The sequence below is a fragment of the Canis aureus genome, chromosome 18, assembly GCF_053574225.1.
Source record: "Canis aureus isolate CA01 chromosome 18, VMU_Caureus_v.1.0, whole genome shotgun sequence".
Classification (NCBI taxonomy): Eukaryota; Metazoa; Chordata; class Mammalia; order Carnivora; family Canidae; genus Canis; species Canis aureus.
The window spans coordinates 43,122,528-43,144,898 of NC_135628.1; the positions used below are offsets into that span (position 1 = coordinate 43,122,528).

General features: G+C 37.0%; 1 protein-coding gene across 12 annotated transcripts in view; it reads right to left on the reverse strand.

The window, feature by feature from the left end:
* ANKIB1 (ankyrin repeat and IBR domain containing 1) overlaps positions 1-22,371 on the reverse strand; it is a 235,388-nt gene that overhangs the window by 48,163 nt on the left and 164,854 nt on the right. For all 12 annotated transcript variants that reach the window (XM_077856993.1, XM_077856989.1, XM_077856995.1 and 9 more), the window contains 2 exons: positions 16,739-16,921; positions 5,028-5,145 (listed from right to left, as the gene is read on the reverse strand). In XM_077856993.1, coding sequence (XP_077713119.1) covers positions 5,028-5,145; positions 16,739-16,921 — 301 coding nt within the window. The remainder of the gene's footprint in view (positions 1-5,027; positions 5,146-16,738; positions 16,922-22,371) is intronic.

The window sequence follows — 22,371 nt, forward strand, 5'->3', positions numbered from 1 at the left end:
ATTAAATCAGTGTATTTGGTGGCTTAACAGGATAATTATGACTCAAGAGATGCAATATGGATACAGCAAGTGTATTTCCAGCTGTGTAAACCATATGACCAGGGCACAGAAGTATAGTGAAGATACATCAGCAGTTCTGTAAAGTCACAGCATACCATGCTGTCATTTGAGAAGATGGAAAAAGAGATTGGGAAAGGGTCAGATTACAAAGAGGAAAAAAAATCCAACAAGTGAAAAAAAACTGCATGGGTGCATTCCAGGAAATGTTGCCACATGGATGTTAGTACTTGGATAGTTCATTACTTACTTAAAAAGTTAAAATTACTTTTCTTAGACTAGTAAGATTATTTTTCCGAAGTATCCATTATGTTACTTTTTAATAAAGGGGGGAAAAAAGAACTACTATAATTTCTTTAGACAGATACTGAATATTCTAGATTTTAGACTTAGCTACTATGAATATTTTTCAGCACAACTCCTGCTTGGATTGTGTCACATCATTCACCTGGCAAATATTAACTGAATGTCTTACGTGCCATGCACTGTCAGGCAGCAGGGATACAATGGGAGGAATAATCAGGCAGGACTCTTGCCTTCATGAAACTTACAGTCTAGCAAGGAGAAAGACACTACGTAAAAAAATTATCACTGTCAGAGTGTTATGACAGGTAGAGAACAGCAGTCAGAGAAGGTGACTCTGGGGAAACAGCTTGAAGTAGACAACTGAAAGAGGAATGGGAGTTAACTAGTAAAAGAGAGTGGGAAATACATTCTAGACAGGTGTGCACAGCATGTTCAAAGACCCTGTGGTAGGAGGGAAGACGACATCCTTGTGAAATTCAAAGGTCAATATAGCTATAAGCATGGAGATCAGAGGGAAAGCATTGTGTGAGATGAGGCTGAATAAAATAGGGAGGGGCTACATAATGCAGGACTCTTATTTTTTATTTTTTTTTAAAGATTTTATTTATTTATTCATGAGAGAGAGAGAGAGAGAGAGAAAGAGAGAGAGACAGAGGGAGAGAGGGAGAGAGACAGAGGGAGAAGCAGACTCCATGCAGGGAGCCCGACGTGGGACTCGATCCCAGGACTCCAAGATCATGCCCTGGGCTGAAGGCAGGTGCTAAACGGCTGAGCCACCGGGAATCCCCCATGAAGGACTTTTTAATAACACTGTGTCGTCAGCTCAGGAATAGTAGGAAATCACTGAGAACTTGAGCTTGGGGTTAGGAAGCACAGGTTGTCACGATCAGATTTGAAAAGATTATTCTGACTACAACAAAGAAACTGGATAGGGCAGGAGTAGAGGGAACACAAATAGGGTTGATGGGCAGTGTAAGTGAGAGATGATGGAAGCTAGGGCCAGGTGGTTGGTTGCAGTGGAGATAAAGAGAAAGAGAAGAGTTTAAGACATGGAAGGTAAAAGTGACAATTCAGTGACAACAGGACATAAGAGTCTAAAGGACATGATATGTCTAAGTTGGTGTTCCAGGTTCACCCTGCTGGTTGGTTGGTGCCATCAATGTAAACAGGGAATACCAGAGAATCAGTATAGAAGTGGAAGAGCATGATTTTAGTTTTAGACATAATAGGTTTAAGGTGCTTTTGAGATATCCTAGAGATGCTTTAAAATAGGTAGTTATATATTAAGGGTGTGAGGCTAAGAAAAGAAGTCTGGTCCAGAGGTAGAAATCTATACCTATAGAAACCTTGGGAAAAGCTATCATTTCCTAGGAAGAGGGAAGAGTGAGAAGATGTAGACCACTGACATTTAATTGCCTAGAGAAGATGATGAGTCTTCCAAAGAGTTTTAAAAAAATACTTCAATATAAATTAACTCTAAGCATAAGCAAATTATCCTTTGTCTCATGTTTTGTAAACTTTACTTATTTTCATATTAGGTAGCATTCAATTAAATGTTACTTGTATTAATACTCAGAAAACCACTGTATTCCAACAGAGTCCTCCTTAAAATTCAATTACTGCTCAGTAAATATTGCCAAACATTTTAGTCTTCTGCTTAATCTAGATCAACTTCCTTACCTTAAGATTAAATTTGATAACAGACAATATAATACTCAAATCTATTTTCCTGTGTAAAGCTGAGTGAATGTTACCAAGGATGTAATCTATAAATCTTCCAAACAGTTCAGTTTAATAGCTCTGAAACGGAGCCTATCCTGGTTTTGAGAACAATCAGTATAAACTGTAGTTCTGTGCACTATTTTATTCACTAACATCAGTTATCTCTGTAATTTTATTGGATTATCAAATGTCACTGTCACTGATATTACTCAAACAATATAGAAGAGATGTCCATTTGAAAACCTGCTAGCCTCTATTTTATGCCTTAATAGGGAAATGAAATATAGAACTTTTAAATAAGTTATCAAAAAAGTTATCCCAGGATATTACGACATAAGAAAATTCAACTAGATATCACCTTATTAGAACTGATCCCTATTGTGCAGAAGAATTAACTTCAGAAATATCAATAGAGTAAAAATGGAGTTGATCATTTATTTAGAGGGGGAGGGCCAAAGGAGGTGGGGTGGAGAGAGAGAGAGAGAGAGAGAGAGAGAGAGAGTCCTAAACAGGTTCCATGTCCAGCACAGAACCTGATGTGGGGCTCAAACTTACAACCATGAGATCATACTTGAGCTAAAATCAAGAGTCAGATGCTTAACAAAGTGAGCCACCCAGGTGTCCCTGGAGTCGATCATTTAACAATACTTGATGACACAATATAAATGTATAGAGATGAAAATGTTCCTTTAAAAATTTTTGGTAAGGTTAGCCTTAGATTCTTTATATATCGTAACTTAGAGTTATGATACAATATCTAGGTGAATGTAGATACCTGTGGCAGAAATGGTTAAGAGTACACAAAAAATGCTCTAGTATAGAACTGTTGCTTGCAGTTAAGTGTGGCCAAGTGACTAGATTTTGGGCAATGCAATATATGCAGGAGTAATGTATATATAAATAACATTTCAGGTATATTATTTATTATATATCATTTATTTTATAACCATTTTCTGAGAGCTTGATGTATGTTAGGTACTGTGGAAACAACAACAACAACAACAACAAAACAATAAAAGCTACCCTCTAAGAGCTCCCAGGTTAATCTAGAGGAAAAGCAAATAAAGAGATTACTATAAAACTGTATTCTAACTGATGACACAAGATGTAGCAGGAATAGACAGGAAGGGCCTCAGGGAAGACTTGGGAACACAGAAGCAGAAAAGGTTTCCTGGAAGATGTGGTTACTAAAGACAAGCAAGAGTGGGTAAGTAAAGAAATGGGGAGATTGAGAGGCCAGGTAAAGAAATCTGGATCATGAAGGTTTACTTAAGAGTATGGATGGTTTTAACTCTGTGGAAAGCTAGTGAAGGGTTTTTCAGCAAGGGAACGACACACTCAGGTGTGCATTTTAAAAGACTAGTCTAATGGCGATATGAAAAATTAATAGGGTGAAAGAAGAATGACAACACTGGAGACCAGGACTCAGGAGACTACGATTTAGATGGAAACTAATGACAGCCTGAATTTAAGTCAGTGGCAATGGGAATGGCAAGAGCTAGAGGAGGGAGGGGGGTGGGGGGAATGGGAGGATGAGAGACACTTAAGAGAAATGATGAGACTGTGGCCAAATGTGACAGACATGGAGGAGTAAAGTATGCCTTTCAAGTTTCTGGCAGGGTAAGTTGATGACTGTGACACTCATGTATCAGTACAGTGGGAGAAAAGAGGAGTTCAGGTGTGGACATCCTTAGATTGAGGAGAAAACATTAAACAGACATTTAGAAACTCAACGGCAAATATTATTAAAGTCAGACTGTAGATGTACTTTTTATTGTTTGGGTGATTTTTGAAACCTTCAGTTTCATTAGATAAACATATATAGCCATGTTTCTCTGAGATTGGTCCACTTGGTAGGTGTCTTTACAACATGTATTTTTAAGCACCCCCCTCCCCCTCACCTAGTGACTTAGACTTTCTGGAAATAATATAGGAGTCTCTGGTTAGTTTCCCAAGTAATCCTTATTTATACTAAAATTTATGAGCCACTGGCATATAAAGTAGGAAAGAGTCTCAAGTACAGAACCCTGGGAAATATCAATATTGAAGGTAGGGATTCTAGAAAGTTAATACCAAATTATTCACAGTGATGACCATGGGATGGTGAAATATGAAATTTCAAGTTTTCTTCTGATCAAAAGATTATATAAAAAATTTTGGAAGTTGACATTCTATTTTAGTATAGATGATACAGATTTATAGTTCAAATAGACAAGTAAGCCAGACAGGATAGCCACTTATTTTTAAATCAGAAAAAAATTATCTTTGAAACCAGCCAAAATATCAAATATGAACTGTGCAATGACAGGTTCCAATTCAGCCATGTGACAACTCCCAGAATGGCTACCTTAAGTTTTACAGAGAACTGAAAACAAGCATAGTACTTTTCCTAAATTGGTAGGTAATCTCCTTAAAGAAAACGAAAAAACAACCCTCTTCCCCCACACCAAAACAAAAAAACTTAACAGGGACATTATATTCTTGTGTTGACTCTGTAAGTTTGCTTTGTGCATTTCATGCTGAGAAACATGTTATATAAAATAAATATAACTGACAGTATTAACAGTTATTATTCTTAGGTATTTAATTGATTTAAGTAAAAATTAATGTTAAAACTAGGACTAGGACTATAGATTCCAACTTTCAACTCCGTTCACCCAGGCATAGTTTTAAAATTAGACAATCCATAAGCTGGTTTAATAGCTTGATTTTTAAAAAACAAATTTCTCATTTCTCTTCAATGATTTATATAGCCAGTTTGTACTTCAAAATACAGAATGATCTGAGGGTTTTGGGTCCTGCAGTAACCACTATGCAAAAAACAACTTAGGCTTGTTTGACAAACTATTTGGTTTTACATTGAATTCATAAAATAGCCATATTTTCACTGAAAAGTTTCAAAAGGCAGTCATGTTATCAGAAACGTAAGACATTTTCATTACCGTGAGCTCGAAGTAAAGCTTCAGCAGTAAACAGTGGAGCCTGAAGCATGTCTGCAGTCTCCACAATAAGCATATCTTTCAATTTACGAAGATCCTGAGGCCTTAATCCTTCATATGGCTTTGAAAGGAAGAAAATCAAGTTAAATTGACTGTTATATTCTTAGGAAATTCCAAATGCCTATAAACAAATATATACGATAATCATTTATTCAGTCTTCCTGTTTCAGTTTGATTACTGAAGTTAAAAATGCTCTGTGTGCCCCCCTATCATGGACCTCAAACTACTGTTTCACAAGTCTTATATAAGCTAGAAAGTGGATGCCAAGGCTCATGCAAACTTATTATTCTAAAACAAAGGCTTTGTACTATAATGACAAAAGCATTACTTACTTTACAATTTTGAAAATCTGGATAATACACAAAATTATTAGAAATAAAAACCTATAATACCACTACTGGGCAATAATCATAAAGTTCTCAAGTATTTTTACCCAGTCTTTGCTTTTTACAGATCAATTATATGTAAATATACGCGTTCATGGAGTTTAACCACTGAACCACCAAACACTTGCACTTAAGATTCTATTTGGATTGTTAGTGAGATTATATGCTACTTCTTAATTCACTTTAGATGTGACTATGCCATCATATTCAGAGTTCTTTTTTTTTTTTTTTTAAGATTTTATTTATTTATTCATGAGAGACAGAGAGAGAGGCAGAGACATAGACAGAGGGAGAAGCAGGCTCCAAGCAGGAAGCCCAATGCGGGACTTGATCCCAGGACTCCGGGATCACATCCTAAGGCGAAGGCAGACACTCAACCGCTGAGTCATCCAGGCATCCCTTATTCAGAGTTCTTAGTCATAAACATATTATCTGTTTTTTAAGTGTTCATTAATGCTCTTTATATAGGTACTACATAGTTTTCTTTATATAGGTACTATATCATCTCAAGTTTTTTATTCTTAAGTTATCCTTTATCTTTGCTTTTAACAGAAAACATATAAAGAATAAAAATTACAAGTGTTTCATTATTCAGAAACAAATGTTAACATTTCTGCCACACTTGTTTCAAGTCCTTTTAAAAACAAAATGAAACAAAAGAAGCCAAATTTTACACAGTAGTCTCCACTCCACCCCCATCGGTGGGGGAATATGTGTTTCAAGATCCCCTACCATGGATCCCTGAAACCATGGATAGTACTGAGCCCTATATATACTGTTTTTCCCTATACACACATACTTATGATAGAGTTTACTTTATAAATTAGGCACAGTAAAAAATTTACAATAAAAAAGAACAACTATAATACACTAATTATCCTGTGAATGTGGTTTCTCTCTCCCAAAATATCTCATTGGACTGTGCTCACCCTTCTTGTGACGTGATATGATAAAATACCTGTGTGATGAAATCAAGTGAGGTGAATAACATAGACATTATGATATAGTGTTAGGCTACTACTGACCTTCTAAGATACATCAGAAGGAAGATCATTTGCTTCTGGATTGTGGTTGACTGCAGGTAACAGATCAAGGGGACAAGGGGGGGCTTATGTAAAGCTAAAATAATCTGTGACATGCTTTCCCTACTACATTTCCCTAATTCTTCCCACCCTTCCCTATGGAAATCACTATCATGAATTTGACGCATGGTCGTCATAACATTATGGCATAACATTGTTATCTATTTAGGCAATTTCCTTTTATTTTTATTCAATACTGTTATTATTATTAATATCGATATACATGATCTATTTCAATTCCTTTTTTTAAAGACTTTGACAGAGAGAGAGCACAAACAGGGGGAGTGACAGGCAGAAGGAGAGGGAGAATCAGGCCCCCACGGAAGCTGGAAGTGGGCCTTATCCCAGGACCATGACCTGAGCCCAAGGTAGATGTTTAACCAACTGAGCCACCCTGGTGCCCCTATTTCAAGTCTTTTAAACAATTGTAACCAGCTTACTATAGTAAGCATAGATTAAAGGCCATATACAAAAGCTTAAAAAACAGTAGAGATTCCCAAGAATTGAGGATGTTCTCTGGCAGCACGTATCACAGTCTCTAGAGAACTCCGGGCAATTAGCAAACCTCATCTATTTTAGTTGATTTACAGATATTTTATTTCTATTTTTTTTTAAAGATTTTATTTATTTATTCATGGCAGACACAGAGAGAGAAAGAGTCAGAGACACAGGCAGAGGGAGAAGCAGGCTCCATGCAGGGAGCCTAACGTGGGACTCGATCCCGGGTCTCCAGGATCACACCCCGGGTGGAAGGTGGCGCTAAACCGCTGGGCCACTGGGGCTGCTCAATTTACAGATATTTTAGAATAAGATACTATCTTTATTTCTTGTGTTATTTTTTGGGGTATCATGGAAACCATTTCACCATTCTTTTTTTTTTTTTTTAAGATTTATTTGAGAGAGACTGAGAGAGACAGAGAGATGGACAGAGAGACTGCACATGTGGGGGAAGGGGCAGAGGGAAAGAGGCAGACAGACTCCTTAGGGAATAGGGAGCCCAACAGGGGGACTCAATCCCATGACCCTGAGATTATGACCTGAGCTGAAACCAAGAGATGGAGACTTAACCGACCAAGACATCCAGGTGCCCTCAATTTACCAGTTCTTAGTTAACCGCATATGACTGGGATTCTATTCAGTAGGGATAATTTTTCTGTTGACATGATAAACTTCCTGACATTCATTCATTCATTCATTCATTCATTCATTTTCTTCCTGACCTTTATAATCTCCAAATTATCATGTACAGTTTGCTTTTCAGCTATTTTATGAACCATACTTACCCCTGCAAAAATCTAAGAAATCCTGTTATTGTTAAATTTATAGTACTCACTCTAGTATAGAACTTACACACTGTGTATAACATTATTTCTAAAATAATGCATTCCAAGTTCAGACTTGGGATTTCAGGTACCTCTCCTATCTCAGCAATAGTGGTGTCAACTGGGTATTTCCTGGTATGATATTTCTTAAATATTCTTTTAAATTTATTTTTTAAGTTTTTATTTAAATTCCAATTAGGGGATCCCTGGGTGGCACAGCGGTTTGGCGCCTGCCTTTGGCCCAGGGCACGATCCTGGAGATCCGGGATCGAATCCCACATCAGGCTCCCGGTGCATGGAGCCTGCTTCTCCCTCTGCCTGTGTCTCTGCCCCTCTCTCTCTCACTGTGTGCCTATCATGAATAAATTAAAAAAAAAAATTAAAAAAAATTAAATTCTAATTAGTTAACATAGAGTGTAATATTAGTTTCAGGTGTACAATATAGTGATTCAACACTTGCATAGAACACCCAATCCAAATGTTCTTTTTTAGATTAGCGATCATTCTACTGTATTTATGTGAGCCAAATGAGATTTGATTTTAGATATGTTAAAAAGGAGATAATACAAGGCAATCCACATAGATTAAGTTTTAGTTTTTATTTTTATTTTTTTAAATTTTTATTTATTTATGATAGTCACACAGAGAGAGAGAGAGAGAGGCAGAGACACAGGCAGAGGGAGAAGCAGGCTCCATGCACCGGGAGCCTGACGTGGGATTCGATCCCGGGTCTCCAGGATCGCGCCCTGGGCCAAAGGCAGGCGCTAAACTGCTGTGCCACCCAGGGATCCCCACATAGATTAAGTTTTAAAAATTCAGTTTTACACTTAGAAAGGTTACACTGGAAGAAAAATAGTTGTTGGAGGAGAAAGACACATTGCCTTCATGAACACGTTAACATATTCACTCCGAATCTCTGCAACAGAACAATAATTAGGTCATGTGAAGCATTTCAATACATTACTCAGTCCCAAGTGGGCACTAGCCCTCTCTTCAGCAGGAAGGATTAAAATGAAGGTGCCTTTCTCTTTCTTGTTGCAAAGATAAACTGCTTCTATTTTCAGATTAAACACAATCTAGCAATAACCTTCAAAACAGTCTGATCTGGCACAAAGAAAAAGGAAACAAATTTAAAAGGTAACAAGGAATAAAAGTGCCTCTTTTGCATCAGTGCATACTTCTGCTACCAAAATACCACTGAAAAAATGTGAAACAGCCTAATATACAAACCGTATCCCTTTAAATATCATGTATAAAGTGATAGCATCTTTGAAAACTGTTTCAGAAAAGACTATGACAAAGTGTTATGAAAGACAAATTTGTTTTTCCTTCTTTGCACAATACACACCGCTTTCCCCAATTATATAGGTAAAACATGTTTATTGTTAAAAAATGAAAAACGGATACTTATTTATCCAAATGTATTAGTAACTTAAAAATTTAGAAGATGTAAAAGACACTCAGGGAACAGAGTATTTCCAATTACCCTTAATATCAATTTCTCATTAGTTGATCCAAAGCTTAGCCTGAGAGAGAGGGGAAAGAATAGCTAGAGGAAGCCTTTAGGATTCTCAGACCCTTACCTTTGTTTCTTTCTTCTCTTCTTACTCAGCTGGTCTCCCCTGGAATTAAGACCTAGTCTACCCTGATCTGTACTTTGATCTAAGAGGAAGGGAGCTGCTCTTGAACAGCTAACTTGCTAACCAGGGAAGTCAGCTAAGGCAATGTCCATCAAATGGGTTCCCTACCAGAAAAAGAATCTAAGCCTTCCTGAGTTATAGACTGGGAAGGAATTGGGAGGGGGGATTCTTTAGATGGTTTTCAAAGCAACATATTACTTAGTTTCCCCTTCATTTAGCCATAGATAGTCAGACAATCTATTCCTACAGAGCCTGACCCCTACTAGGCCCAATACTCACTAGCTTCTCTGTTCTGTCTTTACAGGTTTATGTACATTAAATGCACTCTTCCCAGCCATCACTCCAACATATCACCTTATTTTTATTTCCTTATAGCAATTACCACTCTCACAAATTGTGTTCATTTACTTTTTAATCTTATTTGTGTGCCCTGATGCTGGAACATAAACACCTAGAGGGCAGGAGCTTAATCTTTGTTCCTTACTATATCTCCAAGCTCTTATAACAGTGTCTGGCAGAGTAGTCACTCAAGAGTTTTGTTGAATGATGGGATGAAGAAATAGATTTTACCTATTTATAAACTAATCTGAAGGAAAGAACTTAATTAAAATGCATAGAGAAGAAATTATAGAGATATCATATACATTGTCCAGATTATTAACTGAATTAAGAAACTTAGCTAAAATAAATACCTTGGGAATATGAATCTCTACACCTAATTATGTAGTTTAATACAATTAATTACATAGCAGGCCATGTAAAACTATTAGCATACGCAGAATAATACAAAAGTTGATCAGGGTCAAAGTAGAAGGTACAAAATGAATTTTAAAGAAAGTGTTGTTTTTTGGTTTTATTTTTTAAATTGTTTTGAAACATATATTACTTAAAAATAACAATTTTAGGGATGACTGGGTGGCTTCCTCGCAAGGGGTAGCCTGCTTCTCCCTCTCCCTCTGGCTTCCAACCCCCAGCTTGTGCTTTTCCTCTCTCTCTCTCTCTCAAATAAATAAAATCTTTTTTAAAAAGCAAACAAAACAAACAAAAAAAATTTTAAATGTATAATTCAGTGGCCTTAAATATTCAACAATGTTGTACAACCACAACAGCATCTAATTCCTAAATATTCTCATCATCCCCAAATAAAACCTCACACTCATGAAGTAGTTACTCCCTAGTCCTTCCTCCTCCCTGACCCACAAACACTAGTGTGCTTTCTTTCTTTATGCATTTACCTCTTCTGGATATTTCAGAGAAATGGCGTTATTTAACATGTGACCTTTTGTGTCTGCCTTCTTTCATACATCACAGTGTTTCTGAGATGGACCCATACTGTACATTGTGTTAGTACTTCTTTCCTTTTTATGATTGAGTAATATACCATTGTCTATGTATACCACACATTTTATCCATTCATTTGTTGATACAGATTTGGGTTGTCTTCAGCTTTTAGTTATTGTGAATAGTGCTGCTATAAACATTTGTGTATAAGTACTTATTTATGAAAGTACTGTTTTTTACATTATGAAATAATAGACAAAAATAATCTAATATGGATTTAAAAACAAAACTAGAAAACAAGAAAAAATATAGGGATGTAAGATTATAATATTAACATGAAAACAAAATCAAAAGCCATAGAAGAAGAAAAATTTACATCTCTGAATATTCTATGTGAAAAACTTGGGATATAGAAAAACACAGTTTCTCGGGAAGCATTAAGAAAACACAAACAATCCATAGGAAAAAAAGCAAATAAATAATCAATTCACAGAATAATCAAATAAATTCAAACAGGTACCATTTGTCTAATCTAGCAAAAAATAAAAATGCTGAGGGGTGCCCAAATGGCTCAGTTAGTTAAGTGTCTGCTTTCAGCTCAGATAATGACCCTGGGGTCCTGGGCAAGCCCCATATCAGACTCCCTGCTCAGTGGGGAGTCTGTATCTCCCTCTGCCCTGCACCTCGCTTATGCTATCTCTTGCTCTCTTTCTCTCTCAAATCAGTAAATAAAATATTTTAAAAAATAAAATAAAAACACTGATAATATCTAATGCTAGCAGAAATGTGAAGTAATTCTTTAATAGTCTTAATCTTTAATATACTCTAAAATACTATTAGAAGAAAATGAATTAATATTATCTTTTAGGACAGTTTAACAGCATCTATTAAACCATAAAATATGTATGTATTTCATGATCCATCAAACTAATTTTTATAAATTTATAGGGAATATACTTTTGAAATGTGTACATACATACAGTAACAAGGATATGATGATCATGATGACAATAGCATACATTTAGATAACACAAATAATGACTCAGGTACTAAGTATTTATATATATTAACTCATTTAAGGATCACTACAACTCTACAAGGTAGGGCCCATTATGATCTTCATTTTAAGGAAGAAGGAATCGAAGCAGAGAGATTGAGTAAACTACTCAAGGTCATACAGTCATGGGGCTAAGATATGAATCCAGTCAGTGTGGCTTTAGATCCATGTTTTAAACCACAATAATGACATAACTGGGTACAGATATATATGTTACAAGTAGATATTCACTTTAGCCTTGTTTTTCATAGCAAAAACATCTAAGTTATTTAAATATACATTAATAGGTAGGTGGTTAAAATATGTAGATCATATGTTCTGACTTAGAAAAGATGTTCATGATATATTGTTAAGTTGAAAAAATATTTTAGAGTTGGTGAGGATGTGGACAAAAAGGAACCCTCATGCACTGTTTGTGGGAATGCAAATTGGTGCAGCTACTGTGGAAAACAGTATGGAATTCCTCAAAAAATTAAAAATGGAAATACCTCATGACCCAGTATTTCCACAACTGGGTATTTATCAAAAGAACTCAAAAACACTAATTAGAAAAGATACCCCTATGTTTATCACAGCATTATTTACAATAGCCAAAATATGAAAGCACTCTAAGTGTCCACTCATAGATGGATGAATGGGTAAAGATGCGGTATATACACACACATACCTGATGGAGTATTACTCAGTCGTAAAAAAAGGATGAGATCTTGCAATTTACAACAACTTGGATGGACCTAGAGGGTATTATGCTAAGTGAAAGAAGTCAGACAAAGAAAGACAAATACATATGATTTACTTATATGTGGAATCTAAAAAAAACAAATGAATAAGCAAACAAAAAGCAGAAACAGATCCATAAATACAGAGAACTAATGGTTGCCAGAGGGAGGGATGGGAAGGAAGTGGGCAAAATGGGTGAAAGGGAGTGGGAGAAACAGGGTTCCAGTTATGGAATGAATAAGTCACAGGAATAAAAGGTACAGCATAGGTAATACAGTCAATGGTATTGTAATAGCATTGCGTGGTGACATATGGTAGTTATATTGTGGTGAGCACACCATAACATATAAACTGTTGAATCACTATTTCGTACAACCAAAATTAACACTGTGTATCAACTACACTTCAATTAAAAACAATATTTTGGCAGAACTCAGTATACTATCTTACTTTTACATTAAAAGTTCTATATCATGTATGTTTGCTTATGACTGGTAGCACAAAAAAATTGTTGCCACTGTGGGGTAGAGTCAGAAAGGAGAAAATTTTTTACATTTTTTTAAGCAATAAATACTCACTATAAATTTTAAGAAATGCATGCAAATAGAAAAGATAATAATGGTAAAAAAACATTATCCATAACCATAATTATCATTCTGGTATACTTCAATCTTCTCAATATGCACTTACCTGTTCTATATAATTAGTATCAAACTGTTCCTTAACTTTTTCAAAAGAGATTTTATTTATTTATTCATGAGACCCACACAGACAGAGGCAGACATAGGCAGAGGAAGAAGCAGGGTCCCCATGGGGAGTCTGATATGGGGCTTGAGCCCAGGACACCGGGATCACAACCTGAGCCAAAGGCAGATGCTCAAACACTGGACCACCCAGGTGCCCCCGTAACTTTCTTTTAAACTTAATAGTTTATTATAGTTACACTAAGTTAATTTAGATCTTAAGTCTATTCATGAGTATATTACTTTCTGATTAATTTATAGTATCTTTGATAAAAAAGCCTAAATATAGTCATAGTCATGTCTTTTAATCATATCATGTTATTTTTAGAATATTATTGTTCATGTTATCTTCTGACTAAATTATTGTATTATTACAGTAATAGTTTTTTTATTTTTATAAATTTATTTTTTATTGGTGTTCAATTTGCCAACATGTAGAATAACACCCAGTGCTCATCCCATCAAGTGCTCCCCTCAGTGCCCATCATCCAGTCACCATCCCCCCTCCCCTTCCACCACCCCTAGTTCGTTTCCCAGAGTTAGGAGTCTCTCATGTTCTGTCTCCCTTTCTGATATTTCCCACTCATTTTCTCTCCTTTCCCCTTTATTCCCTTTCACTATTATTTATATTCCCCAAATGAATGAGAACATACACTGTTTGTGCTTCTCCGATTGACTTACTTCACTCAGCATAATACCCTCCAGTTCCATCCACATTGAAGCAAATGGTGGGTATTTGTTGTTTCTAATGGCTGAGTAATATTCCATTGTATACATAAACCACATCTTCTTTATCCATTCATCTTTCGATGGATACCGAGGCTCCTTCCACAGTTTGGCTATTGTGGACATTGCTGCTATAAACATCGGGGTGCAGGTGTCCCGTTGTTTCATTGCATCTGTATCTTTGGGGTAAATCCCCAGCAGTGCAATTGCTGGGTGGTAGGGCAGATCTATTTTTAACTCTTTGAGGAACCTCCACACAGTTTTCCAGAGTGTCTGCACCACAGTAATAGTTTCTATGTCTGACTCAAGATGATGGATTATGAAAAGGTATGCAGCACAGCAAATAGAGAAGTCAGAAGAATTAGGTTTGGCTTACTTTGATCCTGGCACATTATTCAACTATTTTCTGATTTACTGTCCTCATTTTAAAAAAAGAAGAGGGCATGGGGCGCCTGGGTGGTTCAGCTGGTCAAGCATCTGCCTTTGGCTCAGGTCATGATCCGGGAGCCCAGGAATAGAGCCCTGAAGCTGGCTTCCTGCTCAGTGGGGAGTCTGCTTCTCCCTCTCCCTCTGCTCCTCTTTCTACTCATGTATGCTCTCTTGCTCTCGCTCACTCTCTCAAATAAATAAAATCTTAAAATTAAAAAAAAAAAAGAAGGGAACGTAATTGTTATTCACAGTTACTATGTAGATTCAACAACCATGTGAGAGTGCTTAGGACATCAGCTTCCCTTTCTATGTGTACTTAATCTGAATAAGCCCTCCCATAAAATAACCTAACCTAAGAAACACAAAGAGTAAAAAAATATAAATTTCTAAATTCCAAGAAACTCAGTTCCTTTAGCAATCTGGTGAGTATAGAAGCTCAAAAACTGTTGGCAATTCATGGGGAAAAACCCAAAACAGTGCAGTTATTTTTTGAACACATACAAACAATAGTTAGGATAAGTCTTTTTATAATTAAGTTGGCATTGAACATGGAAGAACCAGAATAATTTTGGGAGGAAAAAATTTATTGTGTCTTATAATTTACTTAATACTTCTATGGATGTCCACTGTCAGACATTGAAAATACTCTGTTGAATAAGGCAGTTATGATTCTGGCCCTCATGGAGTTGACAATCTAATAGGAAAGAAAGGTAATAACAAGTAAATACATAAACAAAGTCTATAGCATGTAATGAGTGTTGTAAAAAAAGAGACTGGGTATTATGGTAAAGAATAGAAGGAAAGGGGACTATTAGTGAAAGACTGCCTCTCTGAAGAACTACTGAGCCAACCAAGAGAAAAACTGGGAGAAGATTTCTGATACAAGAAACAGCAAATGCAAAAACTTTAGTGTAGTTGAGGTATTATAAATGGAGTAAAATGTGCTGGGGAGAAAGATCTGAGAAGTTGTTGGAGAGGGAGGTAGTAGTGAGACCATATAAAGTCTTGTATCTGAGCAAATAGTTTGGAATTTATTCTAAGTACAATGAAAAGTTACTAAGTAATTTAAGTGATTTATATGATCTAATTTAAGTTTAAAAATGTCTCTCTGGCTTTTGTGTACAAAATGGATTCTAAGGGAACAAAAATAGAAGGAAGGAGGCCAGTTAGGAAACTCTTAAGTGGCTCAGATGGAGAGGATCTTGGGAGGCAGGAGTAGAGACCAGGAAGAGTATATGGGTCTATATTACACTTTTGGAGGTAAAATTGATGAGATTCTCAGATTGTTTGGATGTAAGAAGTGAGGAATCAAGAATGCTTGCCCATTTATGCGTGACCAACTCAGTGGATAGAGGTAATATTTTTGAAACAAGAAAGACTTAAAGGAAACCAAAGAACAATGTCCCTGAAGTAAGAGAACAATGGTTCACTAAGAAGGGAGTGGTCAATTGTGTCCAGTGCTGCAGAAGACTTCAAGTAAGATGGAGAGAAAAGTACCTACTGGCTTTGGCAACATGGTGACTCTTGATGTCCATGACAAATGCACTTCCATCACAACAGAAGGGAGGAAAGTCACACTGCAATGGGCCGAAGAGTGAATGGAATGTGAGGAAGTAGGTTATGTATAGACAGCTCTTAAATTTTGTTTTTCTCAGAAGATAGAGATATGGGGCTACAACTGAGTGGTCAATGGAGAGGTTGTTTTGTTGTTCTTGTTTTTTAAGGTTAAAGTTTTCAGAGCATGTTTGTTGATAAAAGCAATCCAGAAAACAGGGAAAGACTGAGGAATAGGAGGACTGCAATTTTAGAACAGTAGGAATGGTTGGGGCTTTACACATCAGACTCTCTATTTAAATGTAAGTAAACATGAGGGCCTGGGTGGGGTTTAAGCGACCAACTCTTGGTTTTGGCTCAGGTCTGATCTCAGGGTCCTGACACTGAGTCCTGCGTGGGGTCCTGTGTTCAGCTTGGGAGCCTACTTGAGTTTCTCTCTCCTTCCACCCCTCCCCCACACCTGCATACACACGCACTAGCTCTCTAAAATAAATAAATCAATCATAAAAAATAAGCAAATATTTTTACATATGTCAGAGATAGTTACTACCTCCAGATTTTCTACATGTATTTTCATAATTAAAGCTATGTCGATGACAGGGTATTAGGCAGATGGAAAGAATACCATATGAACTGGATTTTAAAGTAGAAAAATACAACTTAATATAAAATCCATTTAATTTTTTTCTTTAAAAAAATCCATAAAACCTTACCTCTCGTTTGTCTAATGCAGCATATTCAGCTTCTATTTCTTCAGCTTCAGGATCTCGTGAGAATACCATTTGTGATTCCAGGTTGAGAGCCAAATCTTTGTGGTGTTGTTTTTCAGCACAATCACAAGGAGTATCTTTATTCTCATTCTCAGCAAACAAGTCTCCTCCATGTTTTACTAAAAGCTAAAAAAGACTTTTTTCAAAAACTTGCAACCACAGATTTAAACAAGTTATTTCATGCTACATATTCAAAAAAAAAAAAAAAACAAGGAAGCACAACAAAAACATAACAGCATATACTTGAAATGATAATAAAAATTACTTAGATACCAGTGACTTCTAATTTAAGATGGCAATTCTTGTTTATTAGTATTAGGATGATTTCCTGTGGTTAAAAACAAACAGCAGAAACCAACTTATTAAACTTTAAAAAGAAATACTTAAGCATTCTGTCCAATCAAAAAAAAAAAAAGTCTTACTTAAAAATAAAAACATTTTATAGTTATTCAATGCTTTAGATTATGTAAATTTCTATGAATTTTCTTAAACCAGAAGAACACTGCTGATCCTGTTACTTTAACCACTAATGCCTGAATGTCCTGACATGGCAGACAAAAGTTTTCACTTGTATCTTCACTATCCAGTCCAACACTGAACTCAAATTAGGATGAACAAATCAATGAAGCAAAATTGTTTTCAATATTTCTCAAAATAAGTGGTGAGAATAACCACTGATAATCAAGTCGGGAAGATACGATATCAAACAATTTTTCAATCTTTAAAGGTGTGATTTTCCCGAAAGAAATAACTTTTGCAAAAAAACCACAACAAAACACACACACACACACACACACACACACACACAGACACGGAAGAGTAAAAACAAACAACAACATGGAAGAGTGACTTGACTTATTTACTACTGAGGTTTCTGGTAGTTTTACATAAGTTAAATATGTTGTTACTAAAGGATGTACGTTCAAATTTCCCCATTATGTCTGCAGATACATTAGGAAGGACAAAAATGCCAAGAGGACCATAATCTAGTATATGATATACCCGAAAGAACAGCCTGCAATTAGTCATGGAGATGATTCTTCTACAGAATTCAGTCATGACCATAATAACATAGTAATAGCCACCATTTATTGTCTTCTAAGTTCTAAGCACTATGTTAAGCATTTCAAGTGCACATTCTTTTTTTTTTTTTTTTTAGACTATTTATTTTAGAGAGAGAGAGACTGCACACAAGCAGGGGGAGCAGCAGAGGCAGAGGGAGAAGCAGGCTCCCTTCAGAGCAGGAGTCCAATGTGGAGCTTGATCCCAGGACCCTGAGATCATCACCCAAGCCAAAGGGAAATGCTTAACCAACAGAGCCACCTAGGCACCCCTCAAGTACACAGTCTTATTTACAAACAACCCCAGGGACATTATGATATCTCAGAAAAGTTAAATAACTTGATCAAAGTTATCCACCTATTAAGCAGAACTGGGATCTACACAAAAGTTTGACCAAATTCTTATAATCATAACTGGATTTTGTACTGCCACAAAGAATAGGTTGATCACATAAATTAAGAGAAGTCAAATGATTCCTGGGGTCCATGGTAAAGTTCTATTCAGATCTTTTTTTTTTTTTTTAAGATTTTATTTATTCACGAGAGACACACAGAGAGAGGCAGAGGAAGAAGCAGGCTCAATGCAGGAGCCCGACGTGGGAGTCGATCCCAGGACCACGGGATCATACCCTGAGCCAAAGGCAGATGCTCAACCACTGAGCCACCCAGGCATCCCTCTACTCAGATCTTACTTATGATCTAAAAATGAATCATTTTAGTTTTTTTTTTTTTTATCATTTTAGTTTTCATTTTTTATGGCATTAAATAAAAAAGGTAGCTTCCTTCCATTTTCTTCCATATAATTTTATCACCCCTCCCTCCAACAAACATACAGATCTTCCTATAAAGTTCCTTTATTGCTTTTGGAACTGGAATCCTTATGACTCCTCTATAGTCATCCCAAGAGGCCAGACGAAATAAGGAACTTATACCAGTGCCGGGCCTGAAAGCCATGGGCTAATTTGACAAGCCCAATGGATATGACTTCAGTTTCTTGCTCAAGGCTGAGGGTATACCTCAGAGCTAAAATGGTTAAACAATTTTTTTTAATTGTAAAAGCAAGCATAGAAACAAATCAAGAAGAATATGGCTTATGAACACAAAACTCAAAATATTTACTCTTTACATCTTTGCCACTTACAAAAAAAAATTGCTAGGCTTAACTCTAAGCAGTCACTGTCGTAGACACATTTTAGAGCCTGAGGGCAAGGTCATATTAGCTGCTACTTACCACCTAGAAACCTCTCTAGTCAAAGTGTGGTCTGGGGATCAGTAGTTATCACCTGAGAGTTTGTTAGAAATGCTGAATGAATCTCAGCATAACCACGGAAACCCCTCCCACTCCAGGCCTCTGAATCCTAATCTGATTCTAAAGTCCAAGAGATTCTTATGTACATAAAAATTTGAGGAGTGCCTGGGTGGCTCAGTTAGTTAAGCGTCTGCCTTCAGCTCAGGTTGTGATCTCCAGGTCCAGGGATGAAGCCTGAGGGTTGAGCCCCCTGTTCAGCAGGGGGAGGCGGGGACATTTTGCTTCTCCCTCTCCCTCTGCCCCTCCCCCTTGCTCATGAGCTCACCTGTGCGCGCTGTCTCTCTCTCAAATGAAGGAATAAAATCCTTAAAAAATTTGATAGTAACCCTACACTACTACCCACGTTGCTGTTTAAATGGATATATTTATATGGCCTAACATACTCGGTACTGGGGAATTGTAGTACGTCCACAGACTTAAACCATACCCACAGCAGAGTCTATTACTGTTTTTAGCTTTTCTGCTCCACAGCTTATCCAATCCTATCAGAGAATTCACTATTTGCTTCTACTATGGAATTAGGAGAGCTGACTTTATTCTCTGAATCTTTATTTGGCTTAGTAGAAAATGATTTCTAAACTGCACACTGGGAAAGCTTTCAAAGCTGTGATTAGATTTACTTTCACAATAGATATTATCATAGAAGAGATTCTAAATATTAGCAAACAAGATAAATCTTCTTTAACTTAATGCCCAGTCTTTAATAAAAGCAAAGACAACAAAATTTAAGAGGTTGTGCCATTCTGGAATATCAGTAAGAGGGGGGACCTTCTTTTTTTTTTTTTTTTTTTTTTAAGAGATTCATTTCAATCAGCAGACTCAGGTTTTTCAAGACCCAGGCCATGGCAGGCAGTCCCCACCCCCCTCCGTCCCCCATCCCCTCACTCCCACCCCTTAGCCACAGGAAGGGGAATGAAAAATGGCAAGCCAAGAGGGCCTCTGCTAGGGGCAGACTGCCTGGCTGTACGGTGAGTGCTGCCCAGCTGTGGCTGGGGTGGCAGCCACCATAGGCTCTCCCAATAAATTAAGTCCCTGCAGCCACAGCTAGGGGCAAGGCATCCTTGTGGAGGGAAGTCCAGAAGGCAGCGTTTGGATCCCTGGCCAAGCAATGGATTGAGGGCGGAGCTCAGGGGAAAAAGCCAAAGGGAAAGAGAAGTATAGGGATGGGGAGTGGCAAGGCAAGGGGGGAGACCTTCTTAAAAGGATATGCCGGAGTGTAGACTGCATTCTTTGGCACTTAAAAAAAGGGTGTGTAAAGAGGGGATGCATGAGAAGTCATTGTTGAGAGTCATTGCTGAACATATCTGGAACTTAGGTGAGATTTATGCCTTGATTGGTAATCTGTCTTCAAAAGGGATCCTCAAATTACTGGCATGGAGGTGAGGGACTACAAAAACCTAGATCTCATTGATGCAATTGGCACCTGGAGGGAAACTTGTAACAGGTGATGAAATGCAGGGTCCATGTTTGTAGCATTTGTTTTGGCAAGGAAAATCAACATGTATATACTCTGGCACAGAAGCTAGCTAACAGTAGTACTGTTTGACACTGGAACAGCACTTAAAGTGTTTCTGCTTGCTGACATTTGGGGCATCAGGTTGGGAACACCAATAAGTGAAAGATGTGTTAGGTAGGGTTATCGGTGAAATTGATGTGGCAAAAAGTCAGGTGTTTTGTTTTTATCTACTAAGGGAATTACAATTGGTTCTGAAGAGGTAATTTCAACCAAAGCATTGTAACTACCATTTTCCTCACTCTTAAAGCCAGGAGAACTGAGTACTTCATTCAAATGTGATTTTTAGCCTTTCTTGCATACTCGTCGTACATAAAGTGTTCTACCTTAAAAGAAACATCTAATTATCACTATCTCAGCACATTTGTTCATTTATTTTGCCTTCCTTTCCATTTATAATCCTAGAGGACGAGGGGTAGGGCAGCCCCTTGCATATGCAAGACAAATCCCTCCCCAGCCCTTTGATCCATAATCTAAATGGCTGGTAATTCTGGACAAATCAATTAACTTCTTTAAGTCTCAATTTACACAGATTCATCTGTGAAATAAGGCTTATATAATCTTGAGGAAAGATGTTACAAAACAAGATGACCGTTGAAGTCTGTTCTAGTTGAAAATGACCATTTCGTCATCTCTATTTCCTGTATGACCTTGAGCACACCATTACCCCTCTAGCTTCACTCTCTTGCTACTGGCTCCTGGCACAGGTGTTACCGTAATTGTTATCCTCCCAGTTACTTTCCTAATATTTTCCTTTCTTTCTCAGCCACATTGCTCAAATTAGTGACTGTCTCTCCACTTCCTCAGCAAAAGACTCAATTATTCCCAGCAGTCTGACTTCTATCCTGACCATTTCACTGTTTCTGAAAATCATTAATACTCTCTAATTCAACAGCCTTTCTCGCTCTTTTAATTGCTTTACCTCTTTGCAGCAGTATCTCACATTACTGATTACCTCTTTCCTTGAAATCTTCTCTTGGCACCCCTGACAGTATTCTCAGTTTTCTTCTTTTTCTATTTGTTTCTTGTTTTCACCCCCTTTAAACACAGGCATTTTCCAAATGGGTGCTGTGACTTTAACTCTGTAATTTTGTCTATAATCTAAAATCTTTTCCTTAGATTTCTCATCTCTACCTTATCTTGTTTTAGTTATCAACTCTATGCAGATGACACTGAAATTCTCAATCTGTATTCTTTACTTCCAAACAACTAGTACTAATTTTTTTTAAAGATTTTTATTTTTATTTATTAATGAGAGAGAGAGAGAGAAAGAGAGAGAGAGCGGCAGAGAGAGAAGCAGGCCCCATGCAGGGAGCCTGACATGGGACTCGATCCTGGTTCTCCAGGATCAGGCCCTGGGCCGAAGGTGGCGCTAAACCACTGAGCCATCTGGGCTGCCCTAGTACTAATTTTCAATAGCCTGAATACGATTTCAATCTCCACTCTTCTGAATGAAAACTCAATACAATCTTCCTTCCTTTCAACCAATTTCTTTACCTCATCTCTCTTTTTAAATGTCTGGTTAATTGTCAGCAGGCTTCAAAGTGACCCAGGTTCAAAACCATGCTCATTCTACTTAAAAGTAATTTATTTTATTTTAATTACAAATAACGATAGCAGATTGTTATATAAAATGTAGAAAACAAATGAAAGAAAAATTATATCACCTAAAGATAGCTTAACCATTATCACC